At 44.3% G+C, this 23,132-nt stretch overlaps 1 protein-coding gene across 1 annotated transcript in view; it reads right to left on the reverse strand.

Moving 5' to 3' along the window:
• LOC308492617 (uncharacterized protein) overlaps positions 1-23,132 on the reverse strand; it is a gene marked incomplete at its 5' end in the record, with an annotated part of 176,933 nt that overhangs the window by 117,240 nt on the left and 36,561 nt on the right. Inside the window, one exon of the mRNA XM_081037784.1 lies at positions 14,315-14,417. Coding sequence (XP_080893910.1) covers positions 14,315-14,417 — 103 coding nt within the window. The remainder of the gene's footprint in view (positions 1-14,314; positions 14,418-23,132) is intronic.

The raw sequence follows: 23,132 nt of genomic DNA on the forward strand, positions 1-23,132 counted from the left end.
TATTCTGCACCAACATCCCAGCTCTGCTTTCTCTCCATTCCTCTAATTGTTTCAGTCAACAGAGCACTCCCTGTGCTTCCAAAGTTCCCAGAAATGATGCCTTTTAGCTCTACGAGTATGTTACACGTAACAATCTATTTTAAGATGGCCCCAATAGCTGGAAACCAGCTCACTCTGGGACTTTAGGAAAGATTTACCGTTGGCTGTAAAAAAATGCAAGGGCTTTCAGCTCAACACACCAAGCCAAAATTTCCTCGTTTTCCTGATGCTCAAAACACTGGGCAGAATCTGACTCTACGGGTCAAGATTTTCTTCAAAATGTGCAGTACTAATTCCATGCATTATATGGCTCCGAATAAATAATGCTGGATGTTTCCCCCTGTGGACCAGACCCTTGGACATCCAAGGGTTCCCTCCCGAAGCCATCCCCAAGTCTCCTAGAATGTTCTCATTAACATAAGGAAAAAACCCAGAAGCTTAACTTCCAAAAGGGAAATCACATGACCAAAGGCAATGGGGTGACAGACAGGAAGTGGAAACCTGGTATGAAGTTTCCTAAGTCCTGTCCTGGGTAGCTTCTCTTTCCACACAGACCCAAGTTCATGTATCTGCAAACACCTCCCAAAGTGAGGAGGGAGATAGAAACCCTCGCCCAACACGGGTAGTGAGTTCCCACTCAGAACACTGGTCATTAAAAAGAACACTGACCATTGATGAAGGAAGGCCCAGAGCGGACGGAGGGTGTTCCTTGGGGCCATGTTTGTGACAGCACCAAAGGAGCAACAGGTCAAGGAAGGGATGTCAAGCTGAGAGAGTTTACTAGCCCAGGGTCCATGCTGTGTGCTGTTCTCCACTGACCCTTTGCAACTTGCCCGTTATCTGTTCAATTATCTGATGGCAAAAGTATTTGGCTTGTCCTCAGCATGGAGACCAAATCAAAGCCGTCTTCTACCACCACAGGCAAGGGAGATATTAGGCCCAGGTCTCACGACTGGCAGTGCCGCAGCTGAATGTTTTATTTAGGATCACCATCTCAAAGTGGAGTACAAGTTAATAAGCTAATGAATTAAATATGAGAAAGGTATCCTGTCTCCATTTGCTCAGCAAGCTCCTAGCTACCCCAGCACCACCAGCTCCAAACATGGGACTGTGTAGAGTACTGAGGGACATGCTGGAGAAACACAAATGTCACCCGGCCTGCCAAGAGCCCACAGTTGAGTTAAAGATGTGTCTGAAGCTGTCTCTCAAAAAAGTCAATGTCATAAGGGAACAGAGGTGGGGGACTAGATTCAAAGGAACATAACCAAATACAGGGAAAGACACTTCCTTGGTTGCTGGTCTGAAAGAAGTGATAAGAAACACATTTTGTGAACAAATGGAGAAATTTGAATATTAGGTGATAATAGGGAGTTATTGTTACTTTTATTAGATGCGATAAGTGGTGGTTTTGGAGGAGAAAGTTGTTACTTACTGGAGATGCATGCTGAAGAAGTGTTTAAGAGTGGATGGTCAGGATGTCTGCATCTTGCTTTCAAATGGTTGGGCAAATATTATACGTACACACCTCTATAGATCAATAGATTGATAGATAGACAATAAAACAATTATGGCAAAATGCTAACAATTGCTAAATCCATCTGGTAGATCACTGACGCTCAATTTTCCACTTTTCACGATAAAAAAGTGTTATCTGACTTAGAAATTGATATATATGTTTACCTCATATACAGAGGGTGCCAAAAAATGTATACACATTTTAAGAAAGGAAAAATGTATTAAAGTTACGCTGATGGTAACCACTTTGAGCATCTCTTGTAATTGCAGAAGTCAAACGTGACCTGTATTCTTCTTTTGTTATTAATATATATTGAGTATTACAATTTTAATAGATTTTTCCTTTCTTAGAATATGTATATATTTTTTGACACCCTCTGAGTGTATACATACACATACATATATATGTGTATATATATATATACATGCATGTGTATATATACCTAAACATACATACTTATATACACTCATATACACATATTTATACACCCATTTAGTAAGTTAAAACATTGTCTCATGCTGTGCATTTGCATTTCTTTTGTTATTGCTGAGGCTGACAATTTGTTCAACTTTTCATTTGCAATTATTTGTTGTCCAATTATATTTCCTCTTCCGTGAATTATCTGTTCACAGTCTCTACTCCTTTTTCTTTTGGGATCTTAGTCTTATTCTTATTGGTTATATGAGTACGTTGTGCATTTAAGAATATGACTCTAATATATTTGGACAAGTATTTATTTTCACAGCTGATCTTTGGCTTTTCATTTTTCTATGGGAAAAAGTATACATGTGTGGAAATTTAAAATTTTAATTGACCAATCTGTTAAATTTTTCTCCTAGGGATTTTTTTGTTATTGTTTTTGCACTTGGAAAGAAATGACTTCCTTACCCAGAAACCAGCTAAACACCATCACCCACATTTCTTGTAATTTATCCAGATTTTATTGATACACGTTATTTAGTATATGGGATGAGGTAAGACTCGTCACTGATTTTTTTCCAAAGAGTCAATTTCCCCCCTAAACTATTTATTAACCAAGCTATTCCCTCCCATTGTTTGGGGTGAGGGGTGATGCTTTATAATTAAACATACCCAGTGTTTTGTTTTTGAGCTCCCCCATTTTGTCCCTTGATCTGCTTGTTTATTCTAGATTTAAAACCATTCTCTTTAATCACTATGGCTTTACAATAAGTTTACTGTTTGGTAGGTTAGGTGCCCTCCATTATTCTGCTTTCAGTTACCCTTGCCTATTCATTCTTCCTAATAAGCTTCAGAATCATTGTGTCAAGTTCCTAAAACTCTAGTAGGTTGATTAGTTCTCCTGAATCTATGTCTACACGTCTTTTCTCTCCATTCCTTCCTTCTTGTTCTCACTGTTATTCCTCTAGGCCTGCCCAATCCTTTCCTGGTGAAGAATTTATTTTTCTCCTAGTGAACTTGTGAGTTGGTTTACTGGGGACGCCCTGAGGCTCTGCGAAGGACATCAGCTGGTCCTTAAAACAGCAGGTTAAACTCAACCTATACAATTCGTGCTTTCTACACACCAACTGTGGCAAACTATGTGATTGTTCCAAAATGTCAGTTGTCCCTCCTGAGGGAGGAAAATCCTTTCTTGCCCCATTGATGAAAGCTTTGGCCATCTGACTTGTTTTGGCCAATGAAATATATGTCAAAGTGATATGTGTCACTTCTGAACCAACTCCAAGGAAGTGTCTCCTACTCCTCACAGAATGTCATCTCTCCCTCTTAACACTCTTGGTGCTTTCCCGGTGGCTGTGAGGCACTTAACTTTCTATTACAGCCATTTGTGAGCCTGTTAGCTCCTCCCTAATCAGATGTAAATTTCTCCAGGGCACAGACGGTGTCTAAGTCACCCTGTGGCATCTGCTACACTCACAGATGGCAAGTGATAACATATTTATTTGTTGAATGGAGGAAGGCAAACATACCACTGGTTTGAACTGCAAAGTAAAAGTGGAGATGTCCTTTTTCCATTCCTTCTCTCTGGCCACTCTGAGACCAATTCTAACTCTAAAAACGATCACAATGGTTTGCAAAGGGGAGGTTTCCTTGTGCTTCTAAAACCCCGCCATTGATATTTATTCTCCTAGGTTTCACTTCTTTCCACAATTCATTATATTTTTCCCTCTTTACTCCCAGCTAACGGAAAGTGGATTTAAAAAGAGGCCAATGTATCACAGGAAACTTCTTGATTCTAGGGAAAAAAACGGAGAGGGACTCTTCAAAGCAAGTAGATGGTACCGCTCTCCTGTGTGTTTGAAGAGCAAAAGCTTCCTTTCAGATGTGTTGTACTTGGCTGCCCCCTTGTGGTCACTCTCTACAACGATGATGGCAGCTGTTTAGTCCTATTCTAGGAGGGAGAGAGGGAGGGAGGGAGAGAGAGAATGGCTTTGAAGAAAGAACCGTCACAGGAAATGTCTCCTGAAGCTGTCTGCACAGGATATATGAACAAAGAGAGAAGGAGGGGGAAGAATGTGGAACAGACCTGGTTTCTTCTCAATTGACATATCGTGGGGAACATTTTCTATCCTATTTCCTCACTAGGCATAGGAGGTGGGGGTTTTCCCTTCTCTCCTTCTATATAACTTGCTTTTATGTTTCTGAGAGAAGGCTTTTCCACTCTTGCTCTCTTCCCATTAAGCTCCCCCTCTACTCCCTCCTTTAAGCTAAGACTGGTTCCCACTCTGCCTCTGAGAGCTGGGAAGGCATTAATCAGTAATAGTTAACAGGCCTTTTGCATTTTCTGGAGGGTGGGCATCCTAGCAATTCCTCTCCTCTATTATATTTCAAATCTTCCATTAAGGATTTTTGGCTGCAGATCCAATTCGTGAAAAGGCTCCCAAGCAGAGACCTGGAAGGTATGTCTGAGCTTGAAGGGTCTTTCCTAACCTTGAGTCAATATTTACAGACCGAGGACATCTCAGAAGCTGTGAGGTGACCCTGGGACCCTGGACATTGGGAGATGACACTCTGGGCCGACTCACGTGCATTTCCATAATGCCCTTTACTTTCACATCTCATCTCCTCCCACACCACCAATAAGGTAGGCCAGTATTCTTTCACTTAAAAATCCCTGAATCCGTAGGAAGGGAAATAACTTCCCCAAAGGCTGTGTATCATGTTAGTGCAGGATGAGGCTCCAGGCTCCCACATGTGCACCCCGAGTGTTGGGAACTCAAGAGATGAACCCATGTCACCCTGTCCATTATGGAGACATGAGCCGAGAAGAGAGGGTAATGCCTCTTGGTGAAAAAAATAATCACAACAAAGAATTCGTCTGATTTCTTCACCTGGAAAGCAAATTTCTGATGACATGGTCTAAATGCCTTAAAGACCCTTCATCTGAGCTTGGGTCCATAGAGCAAACTAAGGCTACTTTTACATCCCTCCAAACCTGTCATTCCTTGGAAGTAGTCAGACTCAGCAAGAGTTTTCTCTATCCTCATTAAATACTTTTAATAACTTTTTAATAAGCATTAACATCGCAATCTAACCCAACCATTTGGATCAGAGATGACCTGGGTAATGCCATTTCACAGGAGGTGTGAGACAGCCTTCCACTCTCCAGCATGCATTTAGAAATAGGTTCAAATTTCAGCCTGACAGGATCGTGTTTCCACAATGTCAATAAATGCCCCAAGAGAAAGAATTTACAGGAAAAACAAGTGTTTATTTCTTCCAATTAAGAATAACCATACGCATACACACATATACAATAGCTCATGAAGAGACATGGATTATGCCTGATAGATAAACACCTCTTCTTCTTACAGTTGACTGGAATCTACAAGATCTATTGATTGGATTTCCTTCCACTGCAGTTACGCCTACACCCTTTAGTAAAATTCTCAGATTGCCCCACCTTTCTATATTAGACATATAGATAATATATAATAGATAATAGATAATATTGTTCATAATAGATAAAGAACAATAAAATGGGATTTTTAGCTAGAGGTTGGTTAGATGGCAGGTTAGTAATTATGGAACATAATTTGTCCTCCTATATTCCCTCCTTCATATCTTCCTTCCTACAATTAATTTATTACTACTGACTCTGTACCAGTCATTATTACAGGTGCTGAGGACACGACAGTGAACAAGATTAATATGTTCCCAGACCTTATGGGACTGATGTTCTAGTTGTATGTATTGAGGAAGAGGTTGGCCAGATGGGGACTTAAAGGAGGTGATTAGGGGAAAGACTTTCCAAGCAGAAGTCACAGCATATGCAACATACATGCAGGGATAAGAGGGAGCTGGGTGCACTGGCGGAGACTGGAGCTTGAGGTGTGAGGATGGTGAGCAGGGCACAGAAGACCAAAGAGTTCAGCAGTGCTGGGTAATAAGCAAGTCTCAACATCTTGCTCAAAGGTTTGGTTTTTCCCTCAAGGAAACAAGGGCAAAGAGAATGAAATGATCATACTGAGAGGTAAGGATGTCAGCATGACTTCCACTCCCCATAGTTCATTCTCCACATGGCAGCCAGAACGATCCTTTCAGAACTTAAGTCGCATATAATGCATACATGACAACTTGGCTGGGTATAAAATCCTCGAGTCACACATTCTTTTCCTCAGGATTTTATAGACATGCCTCTACTATTTTCTACCACTGGATAATAATACAAAGTCTTATTTCCCTCCTAAATATTACTTACCTTTTCTGTGCAAATACATGAAATTTTTTTTCTCCTCAAAGCTCATTAACTAAACCCAAGGAGTTGTAGTGTCGAACGGTCTAAAGTTTACTAGGAACACAATGTGCTCTCCTGAGCTGAAATTCAGTACTTCCTTCACCTCCAGGAAAATATCTTCCAACTTTGAAGAACTTGTTAATCTGTGCCCTTCATAGCTCTTACGTTCTCTTAAACTGTTGTACTCTCTTTATTCTATTTCCTCTGGGCCAGAGATGTATTAGGGTGGACTGCACAAAACTGTCATTTCTTTGTAGGTCAAAGACAATTAAGTCAAATACCAGCAATTTCACATGGTTCGACCCAGTCTGAGGATTCATTAGAACTTCAGTGGTAGCTGAAGTTATGGGAATAAAGCTGTTCTCCCCCTTGTGTCATCCTAAGGAAAATCTTTCCCATTAGCTCCCCTCAGACTTTTCCTTATGCCCCATCGGCTGAACCTGGGTCACACGCCCACTCCAAAGACCAATCACTGCCAAAGGGAATAGGATGGCTTTACAGACTTAACCCAATCATGATTCACCCTGGAGCTGACACTGGCCACCCAAACAAAATCAGGATGTGGGGTTAGCAAGGAAGAAGGGAGGATAGCTGTTAGGGAGGCCACTGGGATGGGGGAGCGGGTTTACGCTACACAGTGGTGTCAGGAATCAGTGCTCATGTGGTTTTCTGGAGAGACTCAGACAGAGCAGCATCCCAGGGTCATGGAATGATGTTGAACTGATCTTCAGAGGAGGCTCGTTGCTGTTATCGATGCAACAGATGGGGTCAAGGGCTCAAAAAGCACACGGGTCAGAAACAACAGGAAGGGTTTCTGTCACCAGGACTGGAGAAAGTTTGAAAGAAGGGGATGGAAGTCTGGCCCTACCAATCCTATAACTGGCCTCTGGCCTCATCTGAAGTTCTTAAAAGATGAAGAGCAGAGACTTTTTTTTTCTTTTTTTAAGAAAAGCAATTCAGGGGCTGAGTGGGGGGAAAGCTTATTTCAAAAGCTTTTCTCCGGGGCAGCTGGCACCCTGGACAACTGCACACAGGACAGATCAAATCTCTGCAGCTTTTCACATCCCACAGCGGCTCACGCACAGGGTGTGAGCTGTTGCCAGTGGGAAATAAAAAGGCAAAGAGAGGCCTTGTCTTCTGCTGACAGACATCCTCTAGGAACCCTGGTGTACACGGAAAAACTAATAATTTCCATTTTGGAAACAGGCCCGCCTACTCTTGTGTTCACTGAACTCCCGAAGCCTAGACCCCAAGCGGGCTCCCTGCCGCCCCGCCTGTAACACCTCGGAGCTCTCAGTTTCTCCATGTGGAAGGCAGGAGTGGGTGCACACCCTCCCTCCCTATCTGGGTGTGTGATGCAGAACAAATGAGGTCACATCTGAGCCAGGAATTATTCCCCACACGCTCCCTTCCCTCAAAAACTGTTCCACAGAACTGTCTGCAACAGGACTTCCCAATATTTTTAATCGTGCATCCCCAGGAGGAAAACAAACGAACACTGTGTCAATGGGGGCCTCCAGGCAGCAGGCGCTGAGATGGGGTTAGCAGGACAAGGGGTTGCCTGGGGTGACGCCTGTGAAGGACAAAGGGGACAGGAAGCAGCCTGTGCCAGAACTCAGAGCCCGTGCAGATCTGAGGTTTCAGCCACCCAACCAAAGGCGGCCTGTTAGAGGGGTCCCGCGTGGAGCCCAAACAGCCAGGCCCAGCGTCCCCGCCATGCTGTCCTTGGCTGGGGGCTACGTCTGCTTGAAAGCTGTGATGGAGCCTGAAGGTACAAGGGACAGCTGGAGGCCGGCCGGTCACGGCTCTCCTGGCAGCTGGACCACAACTTTTTTCTTAAAGGGAGATCTGAGCACCCTTCTCCATAGTTGCCGAGTGTGTGTGTGTGTGTGTGTGTGTGTGTGTGTGTGTGTGTGTGTGTGTGCGCATGGCCCATGGATGGGCTGGTGTACTCTATATTATGTGCCCCCAAAACTATATTAAAAATTGAAATTTCATAATGGTGTGATACAAAAGAGATGAACAGGAGCGCCCACGTTCCATCCCCGCTGCCCTCCAACAGCTTGCACCCCCCTCTGAAGACTGCTGCTCTCGGAAACAGACACCCCACAGCTATGGCTTGTCTGGCAACACCCCCTCCTCTTGCCTGAGACAGGCTGGCTGCCCTCCATGCTGCAGCAGCGGGTGCTTCCTTAGTCTCCCAGGAGCTACTGAGCCAGGAGAAAGGACACAGTGGCCAAGGTCGCCAGTCTTCTCTTCACAGTCCTTGCTCCAAACCCAGTCTGCCATGGGAACCGCATGGCTCCAGTGTTTCCGGCATAAATGCACGAAGGCGCATCCCAGATTTCGCCACCTGCAAACCTGTCCCTCTCTGGACCCTGCAGTAAAGGAGTCACCAAGAGACAAGATCCTTCAGCTGACCCTTGGCAAAGCATCTCCAGTGTCACTCCACAATGATTTCCTTCGCCCTGTGTGGAGAATGCCCAAAGTGCCATCCGTTACAGGAGGATGTGAGAGAGTCGCACCCAGCGCACAGTTCTCCCCAGACACCACGCCCAGTCTGGGGTGATAGCAAAAGCATGGCTCCCTGACCTCCCGGTGTTGATGCCACGGGATCCAGCGAGCACCCATGTCCTTCCCCAGGACGAGCACAGAACTCTGCCTGCTTGGTGTCGGAGGTGAGGTGCCTGCAATAAAAACACGAATGAAGGAACCAGGAGAGCTGTTCCTTCCTCTTTTGTGCTCCAGGAAGTCTGCACCCCTCGTTCAGAGGCTGGGCTGTCGTCCATGGCAACTTCTACGCAACGTGAAGGACCACAACTCGGGGTGGGGGGCCTGCTGGCATCTCGTGAGTATTAGCCAAGGTACAAGGCCCAGGACAGCCCCACAGGGAAGAAGTTTGCATCCCAAACTGAATCGTGCTGAGGCTGAGGAACCCGGGCCTAAAGTGACACAAGACACGGCAGCCTTTTACCTTTTCGTCTCGTTGCAGTCTTTGGTTTCACGCTACAAAAAACACATTGGAAGATAAAGGCTTTGGGTTGGCCCTCAGCCTGTGGCATTTCAAGATGACGGTGGCCGGTGACGGCAGCAGCCAAGCCTGGGTTGACCTCTGAATGAGGCATCGGGCGGCCTCCCGATCAGTTGGGAGATGGATTACAAACTCAGACAGAGGTGACCTGCACTGACTTCCAAAAGCCTACTTCATTCCGTCGTGCGGAGGGTAGAATACCCGGCCGTTAGTGGAAGGGCATCACCATGTTTTCAGGCAGCCACATCCCTCACATTCCCCGGAAGACAGATCCTGTGCGTCACAGCTTCTCACTGATCACCAGAGAGACAGCCAGGAATTCTGGCCGAGTCTGCTTCTCCCCTCCAAATCCCACATTGGTCCCATCCAATTATGTTGTACCCTCAAGATTTCAATCAGCAACTTTTGTATTTGAAGTGATTAAGGCCAGATGTGTTTATAAAGAACTATATCAATAAAAAAAGTTAATAGTTATCTATAATAATGATGTCTTATTATATCAGACACAGTTAGTTGGGAAAAAAAAAAACACTCCTAAAAATAAGTATTTCTTTGTGAAGGACCAAGCCTGTAACTACCAACTGAAACCGTCAAATCCTATTCTCTGTAAAAAGAACCCTCCCTGATCAAATGGTATTAAACTTTTGACTCCTATTCCCTTTTCCTGCCCCACCAGGAGCAAACAAAATCTGGTTGGTTTCATTTATTTTCCAATTTCATTCTTTTAGAATTCCAGCGCCCCCGATAAATTCTTCCGTGGTTGAAAATGTTTTCCAAACAGAGGATAAGGTCAGTCAGCCGGGGCCCAATCACGGTGCTGCTGAGTTGGCAGAGCAGGGAGACGAACCGTAGCTGATTGCCTCTGCCACCGGCCCTGGAACTGAGCTGTCTGGCCACCTTCCCAGCTGTGTTGAAGATGGAATTGGTTTCCTAGATTTACACACACTCCTCCTGTTTTTAACACCCATGGGTTTATATAGAAGGGAGAAATGGATCTTAAAAGTTGGACAGTCCCCTAGAAAAGAAGCGTTAACAGGGTCTTTCGAATGTTTTTGCTTGGATCAAGTGAGTGCCGCCAACTCATTCGTAACCACATAATATAAGAAGTTTAGGGACATACCAAAGTGTCATGGGCAAGTTGGAAAAATGACTTCCCTTTTAATTCACAAAGCAAAGTTAACTGTCCAGACTTGCATCTTACACAAGCAAACTTGGGTCAAAGACACTGTCAACCAGAAACGTGGATCATGCCTCAGTGTGTGCCAGAAACTGTGCCAGCCCTGCCAGCCATTTGCTCAGCAAATCCTGTGACGTGGTACTATTATTATCCCATTTTATAGAGAGGCAAACTGAAGCCATTCACCTAGTATGAGGTGGTTCTGGATTCGAATCCACAGCCCGAGAATTTAACTGACCCCCTGGTAATGAAAAGGGGAGATTAAAGGAGAATGGGGAAAACAGAAAAATAGGAATTTTCAGGGAAACATTTGCATCTTAAAGTTAATAAAGTGTGTGTGGGGAGAGGATAGTTTATGCAAATCAGTGTGTATGTAAATCAGTCCATGCATATGCAAATCAGCCTATTAACTGGGGACCTGGCAGTGACCAAATAATATCACCTTATTTCAATGAACCAAAAGTACTTCAAAGTCTCATTTTATTTTATAAACCTATTTTAACCTATTAATACCATTTCATTCAACAAAAGTAGTAACAAAAGATTACCTAAATTGTTTCTTTCGCTGCCACTCCATTTCTTTTTGTAACTCAAACTTTTCCCACTGACTTACAATTTCAGGAAAGCTTTATACTTGCATAAAAATGATTTAAGGTTTCATCTCGCTTAAAACACATTTATGTACCCATCTCACCACATCAGGCTCCCATGTAAATAATCAGACTACTTCCCCCTCTAAAAGCACTTCCCATTTTACATACTGAAATTTGCATTCATAGGATCTGGTGAATGCCTGAAGGGTGACAGAGTCTCCCCTTTTCCAAAGCTGAGTCAGGCCCCTCTGCGCCCTCTTCTCCCCCAGGCCTTGGCCTTGGGCCCTGTCATCGTCAGCAAGAATCCTGCTGAGTCAATTTACAGAGAATTCCCCGCCCTTGATATATGACCATCTTGTCCTGCCTTCAGCAAGACTCTTCTGAGGTCAGCTTAACAAGAAGCCCCACCCATGACGCTCCCTTTGTACCGTTCTGTCCACCGACCTTCCCACCCTTGACTATGAATCCCCAGCTCTGTCTTCGCTGTATTCAAAGCGGGGCCCGATAGTCTCCGTTTTGATATTCTTGACACTACTGAAACAGTCCTAAGTAAAATCTTCCTTACCATCTTAATGAGTGTCAGAATAGTATTTTCTTTAACAGGCAAAACATCTCACCACTGACCCCACTTGAATGATTCGGAGTGAAAGAGGGTTAATAGAATGCAAAGGTATTTGATTTTCAGTCATTCTCCCAATGTCACCAAGGGACAGTCCCCATGACCTCCCAGCTGGATGGATCTCACGGTCCCAGCTCACCTCCCTAACGCCCCTCGCTCCTCTCCAAGTCACCAGCACCAATCACTGCCCAGCTGCAAACTCACCCAGGGCATTCAAAATAATGAAGTTATCTGTGTTCCCAACTTCCCAGTTCCAGGCCACCTAACCCCTTGCAGCCTCCCTAAACATTTCCTGAGGTCCTGAACCTCCTGGCCTCTTCACCTTTGCTCCCGACATCATCACATCCTAGCGGACACCCACCTGAGTGTCAAACGCTTTAGGCCATTCCCCTGACGTCAAGCTCCTGGGAGATATGCTGCTTTGGCCTTCCCCCCGGGAAAATGTTTCAGTTCTGCGTCACCCACAGGGCCTCGCACATGGATTAGACATGCGGGGTGTTCAGTAAATACTTATGGAAAAATTGAGCACCACTGAATTCAAAGGAAGGGAAACCACCTAAGGAAAACTCTTAAAAGATTATTTTCCGGAAGAACATTCTATCTTTCATTGCTGGGCCTGACGAATTGAAATCCAAGCGAACAAGCGCCCTCTTGTGGCTGAAGCCTGACAGTACGTCACACCCAACGGAAGGCCCACGAGGCGGACAGAGAGGGAACAATGGGTTCAATTATGGAGTTCTGCGCTTTCCTGCCTGGAGGCTGTCTTCCCCCGAAGTACAGTCAGGGGCACAATTAAACCGCTCCAATGGGAAACCTAAGGGCCACACAAGTGCCTCAGTAGCTGTCACTCTGAGAATTTAGCTCCTCCTCAAGACAACCCGAAGACCCGAGCTGTGGGTACGTCCCTCCCACTTCAGGAAAAGAGACTTTAGAGGCACAACAACCAACTGCCAAGTGAGACACTGATTGATTGGATCGTGGTTACAACAAACGAGCAGTAAGAGACATTGGGGAGAGTCCACACCGCCCCCCAACACACATACCCTGCACATCAATATTCATAGCAGCTGAATTCGTAGTCGCCAAAAGGTGTCCATCAACAGGTGACGCGACAAATCGTGGTACAGCCATATAATGGGATGCGGCACAGCAGTGAAAAGGAAGGAACTATGGCGACGCCCAGCCTGGGTGAATAGCAAACGCTGTGCTGCGTGAAAGAAGCCACACACAACAGTATACACTGGGTGCTGCCATTTACGTGAAGTTCCAGAAGCGCGATGACCGGGAGGATCAGAGCAGGAGTTGCCTTGGACTGGGGGGGCACAGGGGAACTTTCTGGGGTGACGAAGCTGTTGTGTAACCCTGATAGAGGGTTGGGTTAGATGCATGCATTTGTCTCAACTCATCAAATATTAAACTAAACATGTGTGCATGTCACTGTATGTCAATACGGCCCCCAAGGGGGAAGAACAATCACCAAATAGTCCTGACCTCCTGTAAATGATGCCCAGGTTCACGTGTTTGGGGGAGGATGCTGGTGTCTGCATCTTCCTTCGAATGCACTGAAAACGAAGATGGAATAATGGATGGGTGGGAGGACGGCTAGACTGAGGACTAGATGATTGAATGAATTTTGTTTATCTTTTACGCGTCATCATCATGCTGGGGTTAATAGGGACATATCCTTATTTTCTGAGACACACATTCAAGTCTTTAGAGGTGAAGTATCACAATGCTGAAATACACTTTCAAATACCTCAGGAGATAATGAAGCTAAAATCACACAGTGGCAATAATTGTCACACCCATGTGATGGGCAGGTGGGTGTCGATTATTCCATCATCTCTCTCCAAAATTCCTCAGAATACAAATAAAACACACTCTCTCCAGGAGCTCGGGCTCCGACGGGGAGGAAAGTCCTGGTCTATCCCAGTCTGGCCGCATCCTTGTACTTTTCCCTTTAAACATTAAGTCCATGAAGAGGATGATGATGTCCGTTCATAATTTGCTAATCGGTAACAAGCATCGCAACAGAAGAAGGGAAATGAGAAGAGAATGAGGGGAACGAGAAAATGAGACCAAGCTAACCAGGAAGAAAGCGACGAAAGGGGAAAGGGCGGTACCTGTGGGGAAAAGTATAACTGCTCCCATGAGCTGGACAGAACATTTGCAAACTTGCCCCTCCCCCTGCACTTCCTGTCCTGGTCACTGGCATCGCCTGGCATCTGTCTGCAAAGTCACAAATTTAGATGTCACTCCCCAAGTCCTATCAGCCCCCAAGTCCTCTGTCCTACATCTCTCTCTGCAGTCAGTTACCTGTGTGACAGCTCCACAGTGACCTCATCTGTAAAATGGGCATAATACCCATTGAACATTAAACCATATCCCGTCCCGTCACATCGCGTCACATCACATATCACGTCACATATCGTATCATATCATTAGGGTTGAGCATTATAACACAGATCATAACATGTCATATTATAGTGCCAGCTGCTCTTAGAATATACACATGTGTGTTTATTTCCCTTGCTCACACCTCCTTGGCACCAAAGGCCTCCCCCTAACTTACTAAACGTATCACTCGGACCCCTCCAATTCCAGCAACACTGAGTTACTTACAGTTCCCCAAACACGCGCTGTAACTTCATGCTTCCGGGCTTCGTGCAAATCAGCAGTGCTCAAAGTGCGGTCCTGAGGGCACAGCGGCAGCATCCCCTGGGAACTTAACAGAGACAAACAGTCTGAGGCCCCACCCCACACCCACTGAAGACCCACGGGTGTGCACCTTCTCCTGTTTTCTCACGGTGCCTAGGCGAACTCCGACGCATCCCTGAAAGCCCCCCTCCTGTTGGAAGCCTCTCCTGGCTCCCACGGCCCCAGGTAGGGTTATTCATGCGGAGCTCTGCACTAACACTGGACCCGATCATCCTTCTGTACGTGTTCTTGGGACACGGTGCTATAATTGTTTGTTTGGAAGTCTTTCTCTCCCACTAGGCTAAAACATGTATAGCAAGAAGAATGTCCGATCTTATTCTCTGCATTTTCCGCCCCTAGCAAGGTGGCTTTCACTTAGACACCCAGTGGCATTAAGCACCTTCACATTGTTGTGCAGCCGTCACCACCATCCGTCTCCAGAACTTTTTCATTTTCCCAAATGAAACTCTGTCTCCATTAAACACCAACTCCCCATTCTCCCTTCTTCCCAGCCTCTGGAAACCACCATTCTACATTTCTACGTCTATGAATTGGACTAGTCTGGGTCCCTCGTATAAATGGAATCATACAATATGTGTCCTTCTGTGACTGCCTTATTTCACTCAGCATAATGTCCTCGAGGTGCATCCAGGTTGCAGCCTCTGTCAGAACTTCCCTCCTTTCTAAGGCTGAATTATATTCCATCGTATGGCTAGACCACATTTTGCTTATGCTTCATCTGTCAATGGACACTTGGGCTGTCTCCACCTTTTGGCTACTGTGAAAAACGCTGCTGTAAATATGAGTGTAAAACTATCTGTTTGAGTTCTTGCTTTCGGTTCTGTTGGGTATATTCCTACGTGTAGTACAATTGCTGGATCTCATGGTCATTTCAGGGTACGTGGGGTTTTAGTTAGTTTCCACCCCTTACTTTTGCAAGTCACTGAACATTCTTTCCAGCGTCCCGTGCATAAACCAGAGACGGAGTATCTTTCCCCCTTGCCTTGCTATGACTACTATAATGATAAGTATGTTAAGACAGAGATGTCCACTTCTAAAACAAAGACGGTTTATAAGGTCCAGGATTGTTGCCTCGAGGGGGAGAAGAGGAAGCAGAGAAGGAAATGTTCTAACCGCTTATAAGCTCCTAAGTTTTTCTGGTCTCTAGGCTAAAATATGCTCTCCCGTATCATCTAACCGTCTTTTTAGCATTCTTATATTTTTAGCAGAGCTTCCTTTGCTCTGATAATTGTCACTGATGAGCCCCACAGGAACAAGAGAAGGGGAGATAAACGTTAATCTGCTGACACACATGCTTGGAACTTTTAGAGCCCCAAAAAATTGCTTTATCAATAGGCTGATTAGAGATGGTTCCAGGCACATCTGACCAAGCAGTTGTTTAGAGGTTTTTTCAAAAAACATTATTTGTAGTATGATTTACGTTCAGTGGTCTGAGCCCTTAGGAGGAAGCCCATCTTTCAAACCCACAGCATAAATGAAGTAATGGTTTGTAACCTAATGATGTATACACTGACCATCAACTTTCCCCTTATATTACCCCCCAGAATGGCCTGATGAATTTATATCATGCTTTTAGTTTTTATGTAACACTACCTTGTGCAAAAAAGTCTCCTGAGCATTATTAATTATATATTTTTAATCTTTAAAATGAGTGATCTAGCCTGTAGTTAATAATAGAACTTGGAAAGAATTAACGAATAAATTAAATACATGAAACAAAGTAAATGGATTTAGGGCATGAGGTTCAACATTTCTTAAAAATTGTATTTTAAAAGTACTTCAGAGAACAAGTGGAGGGTGGGAGTTTTTACACCCTTCCCCACCAAAGAAAAGAAGAGTGTTTAGGAAATTGAATGTAGATTGGGAACTAGGATGGATAATTACAAATTACAGTGGTACCTTGGTTTTCTACAGTAATCTGTTCGGGAGGCCGCTCGAATTCTGAAACGTTAGAAAACCGAGGTGTGGTTTCCCCATAGAAAGTAATGCAAAATGGATTCATCCGTTCCAGACCTTTAAAATCAACCCCTAAAACTGCAAATTTAGCCTGAATTTTACTATCTAATGATCCCATAGATCCATAAAATTTACGGCGTTCGTAAACCGAAATGTTCATCAACGGAGACGTTGAAAAACCAAGGTACCACTGTATGGGTGTTATACCCCCAACATACCCCTTTGGACCACTAGAGGGAGCTACATCGTGGCTTCATTTTCCAAAGAGAAATTACTCCATTTCCAACTTGATGGACCCAAAATAACCAGGGAATTAATTTTCGGACTCTTTAGCCACATAGCAAAGAACGGTCACGTTTTTAATGCTCAGCATCTCGTATTTCCCTAGTAAAATAAGTGTAGCTTTTAATTGTCATGCTAATAAACTGTTATCTTAAGTCTTTAGTTTTATTTTAAAATGCATCAACACTAATGAAGGCAGTAATACCATCACCATCTTCAGTAAAAAGTGAACAACGAAGCTAATTGTTCTTCAGTCTTAGGGATTTTTTTGTATCATTTGTCTTGTAAAAGAAAAACAAACACCTCTCACTATTCTATGGCCTTAAAAAATACCCCAGACTATAATGAGAACACGTCTGATTAATATTCAACTATCCATGAGTGAGTCAGCACCTTCTAGATAACTAGTTTTCACAAAGGAAAAGAAATGAGTGCAAAATTGGCCCTTTCCACCAAACTATTGGCGCTTTCCCGACCATCTACGTGACTCACATTTGCTTAAGGAATGGAAGCTAACTTAATGATATTATTCAAAACTGAATCATGAAGGCAAATAAAATAATAAATGGCAAAGCAACACGTCTATTTTGTTATTCCCTACTCACGGGGACGATTCAAGTCATTGCTTTGCTCTGTTAGTCTGTGTATGAAAATTGAATATTAAAATTGTGTCAATACTCAGAGGCAATTATCAGAGGGACCTGAGGAGTTTGGGGTACTGTGCATTTTCTCTGAGAGCATGAGGAAAGAAGAGCCCCTGGTTGATGCTAACGTGCCGATGAGAAGCACAAGCCATTTCGCCACCGTCCCTGGTGGCAGTGGCCTTCATGAATTTCCTGCATTGAGCACGTGAGGTGGACAACAATCTCTACTTCCCAGGTATCTTGCAGCCCAAGGGTCTCTCCAGGATCTTGATTGGCACTTTCATTGAGATAGAAATACGGGAAAGAGAGTTATTCACACGTCTTCCTGCCACTCAACCTGGAGAAGGTCAAACGATGTGGCTGACTGAAGCCAGGACCCGGGGACATCGGAAAAGGCCTGAGGATACTGACTGGCTAATGCCCGGTAGGGGATCGAAGGTTGGAATTTGTGGGCTTCAGTTTCCGTTTCTTTCTTTCCTCAAAATGACTGCTCGATAAGTATTGGTTTTGTTTCTTCACGTGGGGCAGAAATTTCAGTCGAGCTGCCCTTGCCTGGTCCCTTTGCTAATGACATCTTTGAACATGCATGGTCAGTCTGCACTGTCCTGAGGCCTGGACAAGACAGTCCCCACTCGGACCCTCTCAGGGCCATGCGGATGAACCAACCTAGAGCCTGCCCGTTACACCAGGCTCCAAGCAGCCCCACCCTGGAGGATCCTTCCCAAATGGTCCAGGCCGGCTCTCAGGGCCTGCATGAGCCTCTGCTTCTGCAGCGCCCTCCTAAGAACAGGTTGCTGGTATGGACACCCCAGTGCGAGGACCCACAGACAGGTGGCTGCAGGGGTGGAGGTGGGGGATGGTCTGTCCCTGGACCGTGGGCTGGGGTGCCCACCCTCCTGGACCACCGGGACCAGCACGGGACACTGATGAGTCACAGCACTCACAGGTTGAACAAAGGTTGAACAGCAGAACAGAACATATTATATTGAACCTTTGTTAACTTTCTTTATAACTTTTATAAGTACAGACATCAGGGACGTGCGTCTCCATTTGTCCTCTTGTGCCAAGCCCCAAACCCATTAGGGGCTGCATTAGTCAGGATTCTCCAGAGAAACAGAACCAATAGGCCACACAGAGAGATTTATGACAAGGAATTGGCTCTTGCGCGCGCGCGCGCACACACATGCGTGCACACACACACACACACACACACACACACACACAGTGAGTCTGTGGGGTTTGGGGAATAAAACGCAGGGCAGCAGAGTCCATAAAAGTCAAAATGCAGAAAGCTGAGAGGGAGAACTCAGAATCAGCAGGAATGTGGGAGCCAACAGTGACTATACGAAATATAAATGTACCACCACCACACACAAAAAACTGGAAAGGAAAAAAACAAGTGTAAACACTCTGTCCCTTCTTCCAATATAATGGGATATCCCATCACGTGAAGAATTGAGGTTCAAGCTTATTTTACTGACATTACAAAGAAAAGGGTGCCAAACTTACCAAATAATAAAAATGTGACCATACATTTTTGTTTTCTTTTCAATTGGCAATAGTAATGCTCATTCAACAAACTAGAATATACCACAAGAAGAGGGAAGATGTGTTGTATCTTTATTAAAAGAATGAACATCCAATAAAAAAAACTTATCCTAGGTTGTTTATAAGATACGCAGCTAAAACAAACTGACACTAAAGTTTAAAGGTAACTGATCATACATTCCAGAACAGACAGGCAAAATCTGGAAGAGTCATGAAGGGGAGCTGGTCTTACAAATATTAAAGCATGTAATAAAGATGCAGTAATGAAAAATATTTGAACAGAACAGAAAGCGTTCCAAACAGATATGAGAATCTGGCTTGTGAAACAGTTGGCATTTCAAATCTTTGAACATTCGGTAAGTTTCGTGTTTCCCCGAAAATAAGACCTAGCCAGACCATCAGCTGTAATGCGTCTTTAGGAGCAAAAATTAATATAGACCCGGTATTGATTATATTATACTGTTATATTATATGACATTACATTACAATTATTATACCTGGATACCTGGTCTTATATTAAAATAAGATCAGGTCTTATACTAATTTTTGCTCCAAAAGACGCATTAGAGCTGATGGTCCAGATAGGTATTATTTTCGGGGAAACACAGTAGTAACAGGGTAACAAGTTAGCCATATGAAATGTTTTGTCATTGCGCCCTTACTGCATTCCTTAAAAATCCCAAGATTTAAAATTTAAATCAAAGACTTAAACATAAAACACGAACGCATAAAAGTTGTAGGGTAGGAGAAAGCATGAGAAGGTTTCCATCAACAGAGGACTGGAGACACACATAAGGTCTTCCATCCAGTGGGAGAAACGATGCAGCGCTGAAAGAAAGATTTGGGTCTGAATGTGTTGGTAGCAAACAGTCACATGAACTGAAAATCAGTCAAACTACAGCCCATGTATAGATTCAGTCATTTCTTTGGGAAAAGGCAGGAGGTGAATATACACATGTTCGTATGCACACGAAGAATTATAACAACATAGAAGTCAAGCAAACACCATTTAACAGGATGAAGACTGGAATTTTATATCCCATAAAAGGTCCAACTGAAAATTAAATGGTGGGTATTTATACAAGGAAACGTGCAGGATTAGAAATACCCAGAGAAATTAACCAAATCAAAAACATAGTGGGAGATAATCCCCTCAACACTTGCGAGATCAAGTAGAAACAAAAAACTGTAATACAAAGGATTAGAATAATGCCAAGATGTTTAAAGGTACCGATGGCTTTATAACTTTTAACGTGCAAGAAATGCGCCCATTTCTTTGCTGAAACTGAGTGGAATCCCACTCAAATCCGCTCTCAGTGGGGCTGGCTTCCTTGGTGAGGCCAGGGCTGCTCTGGGCGAGTCCTCTGCTCTACTGACCTGGTGGCCCTGAGAAGCTGTTGACACCAGTGCAATCATGCAGACGATGGGGGCGGGGGCCCTCCTTCCTCCCCCTGGTCAAGCTCACACATCATTTGTCACATTCCTGAAAGTGCAGCTTGGTGTCCTTAGCAGCCAGGATTGTTCACAGCCACCCCACTCTGGGCCCTCCCACCTGAAGGGCTCAGACCCTGGCACTTATGGGACCGTCCTCTCCTATAACAAAACACGTGGCTACTCCCTCTACAAGGAAAGCATCCCAGAACTCAAACATGCAAGGCTTGGTGGATCTCACTTGGTCAAAGGAGGTAGACTGCTGCTTCTAGAATTACGGCTTCATGCTTTTTTATTGATTTGTCCACAGTAGCAAAGAGCCACCAAATTTCTCCGTAATTCACTGTCACACAAGCTTGTGTAGTAGGTATAATTTTCAGTCTACAAACTCAGGTGGGAAAGAAAAATAACCTTATTTTTCTATTCTAATGAAAATTCTAAAATTGTATGAAATGTTTTTTTGGTGTTTTTTTTTGGAGGGGAGGTCCCTTCTCCTCCAACTTTTCCCAGGGAAAACTCCTTGTTTGATTGATATGTGTGTGTGTGTGTGTGTTGTGTGTGTGTGTGTGTCTGTGTGTGTGTTCTTCAAAGCAGAAAATTTACAGTGATTACTGGAAAAGAGATAAAATTGAAAACAAATGAAATCAACTCGTGGGCCCAACAGGTAAAAGCAACAATAAAAACTGTTTACAAAACAATAACCATGAGAGTGTATCATTTCAACACCTACAGGACGCAGCCCAAAACTAGGGGTTAGGGGCTTACGCTCAGACACAACAGCCTAGCTGCCGGGTTTCATTACGATGGCTCAAGTGATTTAGACATTATAAAGCCACATTCCCTTCATTTTGTACTCCAGTGAAGTGAAGTGGGACACAGAAATGAAACACAGAAGCGCACAGCACCAAGCGACATCAAGAGGTTTATTTGAGAATCTAAACACCGCCTGTTCCAGCACTGGGGACCTCACTCCAATCTGATGCAAGAATGGCCTTCCCTGCAACCAGGAAAGACTGCTGTAGCTCCAGTATTTTCCATTTACAGCCATTTCCTTCCACTCCGGGCAGTCCCTCTAGAGGGGGACGAGCTGTTCTCACCTACACAGACATTCATACATTGTTCACGGAACTTGTCTGGGAAGCACAGTACGTTATACCATAGCACAGTTTACCCATCGAGCCCAGTGGAACCGCACAAGCATTTGTATCTTTCATTTCATGCCAATGGTCTTTTTTTCCCTCTCACAACGCAGCATAATGGGTTTTCTCCCATTTGTTATACTCATCATTTTCTGTTTGTTCCAGGGACCCACCACTGCTCTGAAACTCTTAAGCGCCCCTTTGCCCAATGTTCCTGCACCATGAGTAACTGTGTGTGACTAAATCAGATGGCTTTCCTCAATTAGTGTCCTTCATCCAGTGGTCACAAATTGAATGCAAGCACTTTCCTAGGAACATGCTTATACCCACATATACACAAAATTCTGCATACAACTTACGAAGGTTCTAGACCTCTCTGAAACCCACCTAGGGTCCTAGGTTTAAAACGTCTCCAAACATAACACTCCCACCATATTCAAGATGCAGTGAAGACCTGGGCCAGGGCTGGGGGCCAGCAGAGGAGCAGGAGACGTCTCTGAGGGGACATTCTCAGAAGCAATATTACGAAGTGTAAGGCGCAGGGAACATGAAAAACCGAAAGCCTGTAAATCCACCTGAAAAGCAGTAAGAACAATCTACGTAAGCGACTATTTGACTATAAATGTATTGTACTTGCATGTGCCTAAATCTGAATAAAAACACTTTGGTGGAGCAGTCACTGTCCATTGAGTTCTGTGCCAAGTCCTTGCCGATGTGTCACAAACACAGGCCCTCGGATCTTTGGACTTGCTCATGGGCCTCTTAAAATTTTAAATATGGGAATAAAATGTTTTCATTTTTGGTGGTGAACACACAATGTGATATAGATGATGTATTACAGAATTGCACACCTGAAATCTATGTAACTTTACTAACAATTGTCATCCCAATAAACTTTAATTAGAAAATTTTAAAAAATAGTAAGTTTTCATTTACTCCTGATCTTAAAATTATTCTACCTTGTATACACTACATGAGGTAACAAACACGCCGGAGGGCTCCCTGCCCCTTAGGGCCTTGGGGAAGCCTGTGGAAGCGTGAATCTCTCCCAGATTTCTGCGTATTCCTTGGAGTTCATGGTCTTGTGGCCACCTCTGCTGGCGCTAATATTTATCACGTGTTACTTGTGTCCTGCCCCATTTCAACGTGGGCCCAGCACTCAGTCTTTCTGCCCGTTTCCGTAAGAAACCCACTCAGACCAAGCACCTCAAGACTTTCAGGAGATTGTATGTGGCACTAAGGGTTCAGATACGAAAGCGTGCGACCTCACACTACCCTACCACACTGGGTCCCTCTCTCCGACTCCCTTCTCTAATCTGCTGTTTTCTCACTCCAGACTATCCTGAGTGATTCAAGGTCTCTCTCTGACCATGTGGAGCCAGTCAGCCCTACCCAGAAATTTAGATGCTCAAAGCCCTCCCAGTGCTCCGCAGAACAGAAAGAGAGCCAAAGAACGACTCTTCAACAGGCAACTGGGAATCGTAATTATTTTTCCTGTTGTATTACTAAATGTAGGCCCTTGATACATGCTTTTATTAGGTTGGTGCAAAAGTAATTGCAGTTTAAAAGGTTAAAATTGCAAAAACTGCAATTATTTTTGCACCAACCTAATAGTTCTCCCAACTATCTCACAAGTTGGGTATTCATTTTATACATGAGAAATCTGAGGTCCAGAGACGTGAAGAAACTAAGGTCAAGAGCAAGTGTCTATTACCTTCCTTC

The sequence above is a fragment of the Rhinolophus hipposideros genome, assembly GCF_964194185.1.
Source record: "Rhinolophus hipposideros genome assembly, chromosome: 24".
NCBI lineage: Eukaryota > Metazoa > Chordata > Mammalia > Chiroptera > Rhinolophidae > Rhinolophus > Rhinolophus hipposideros.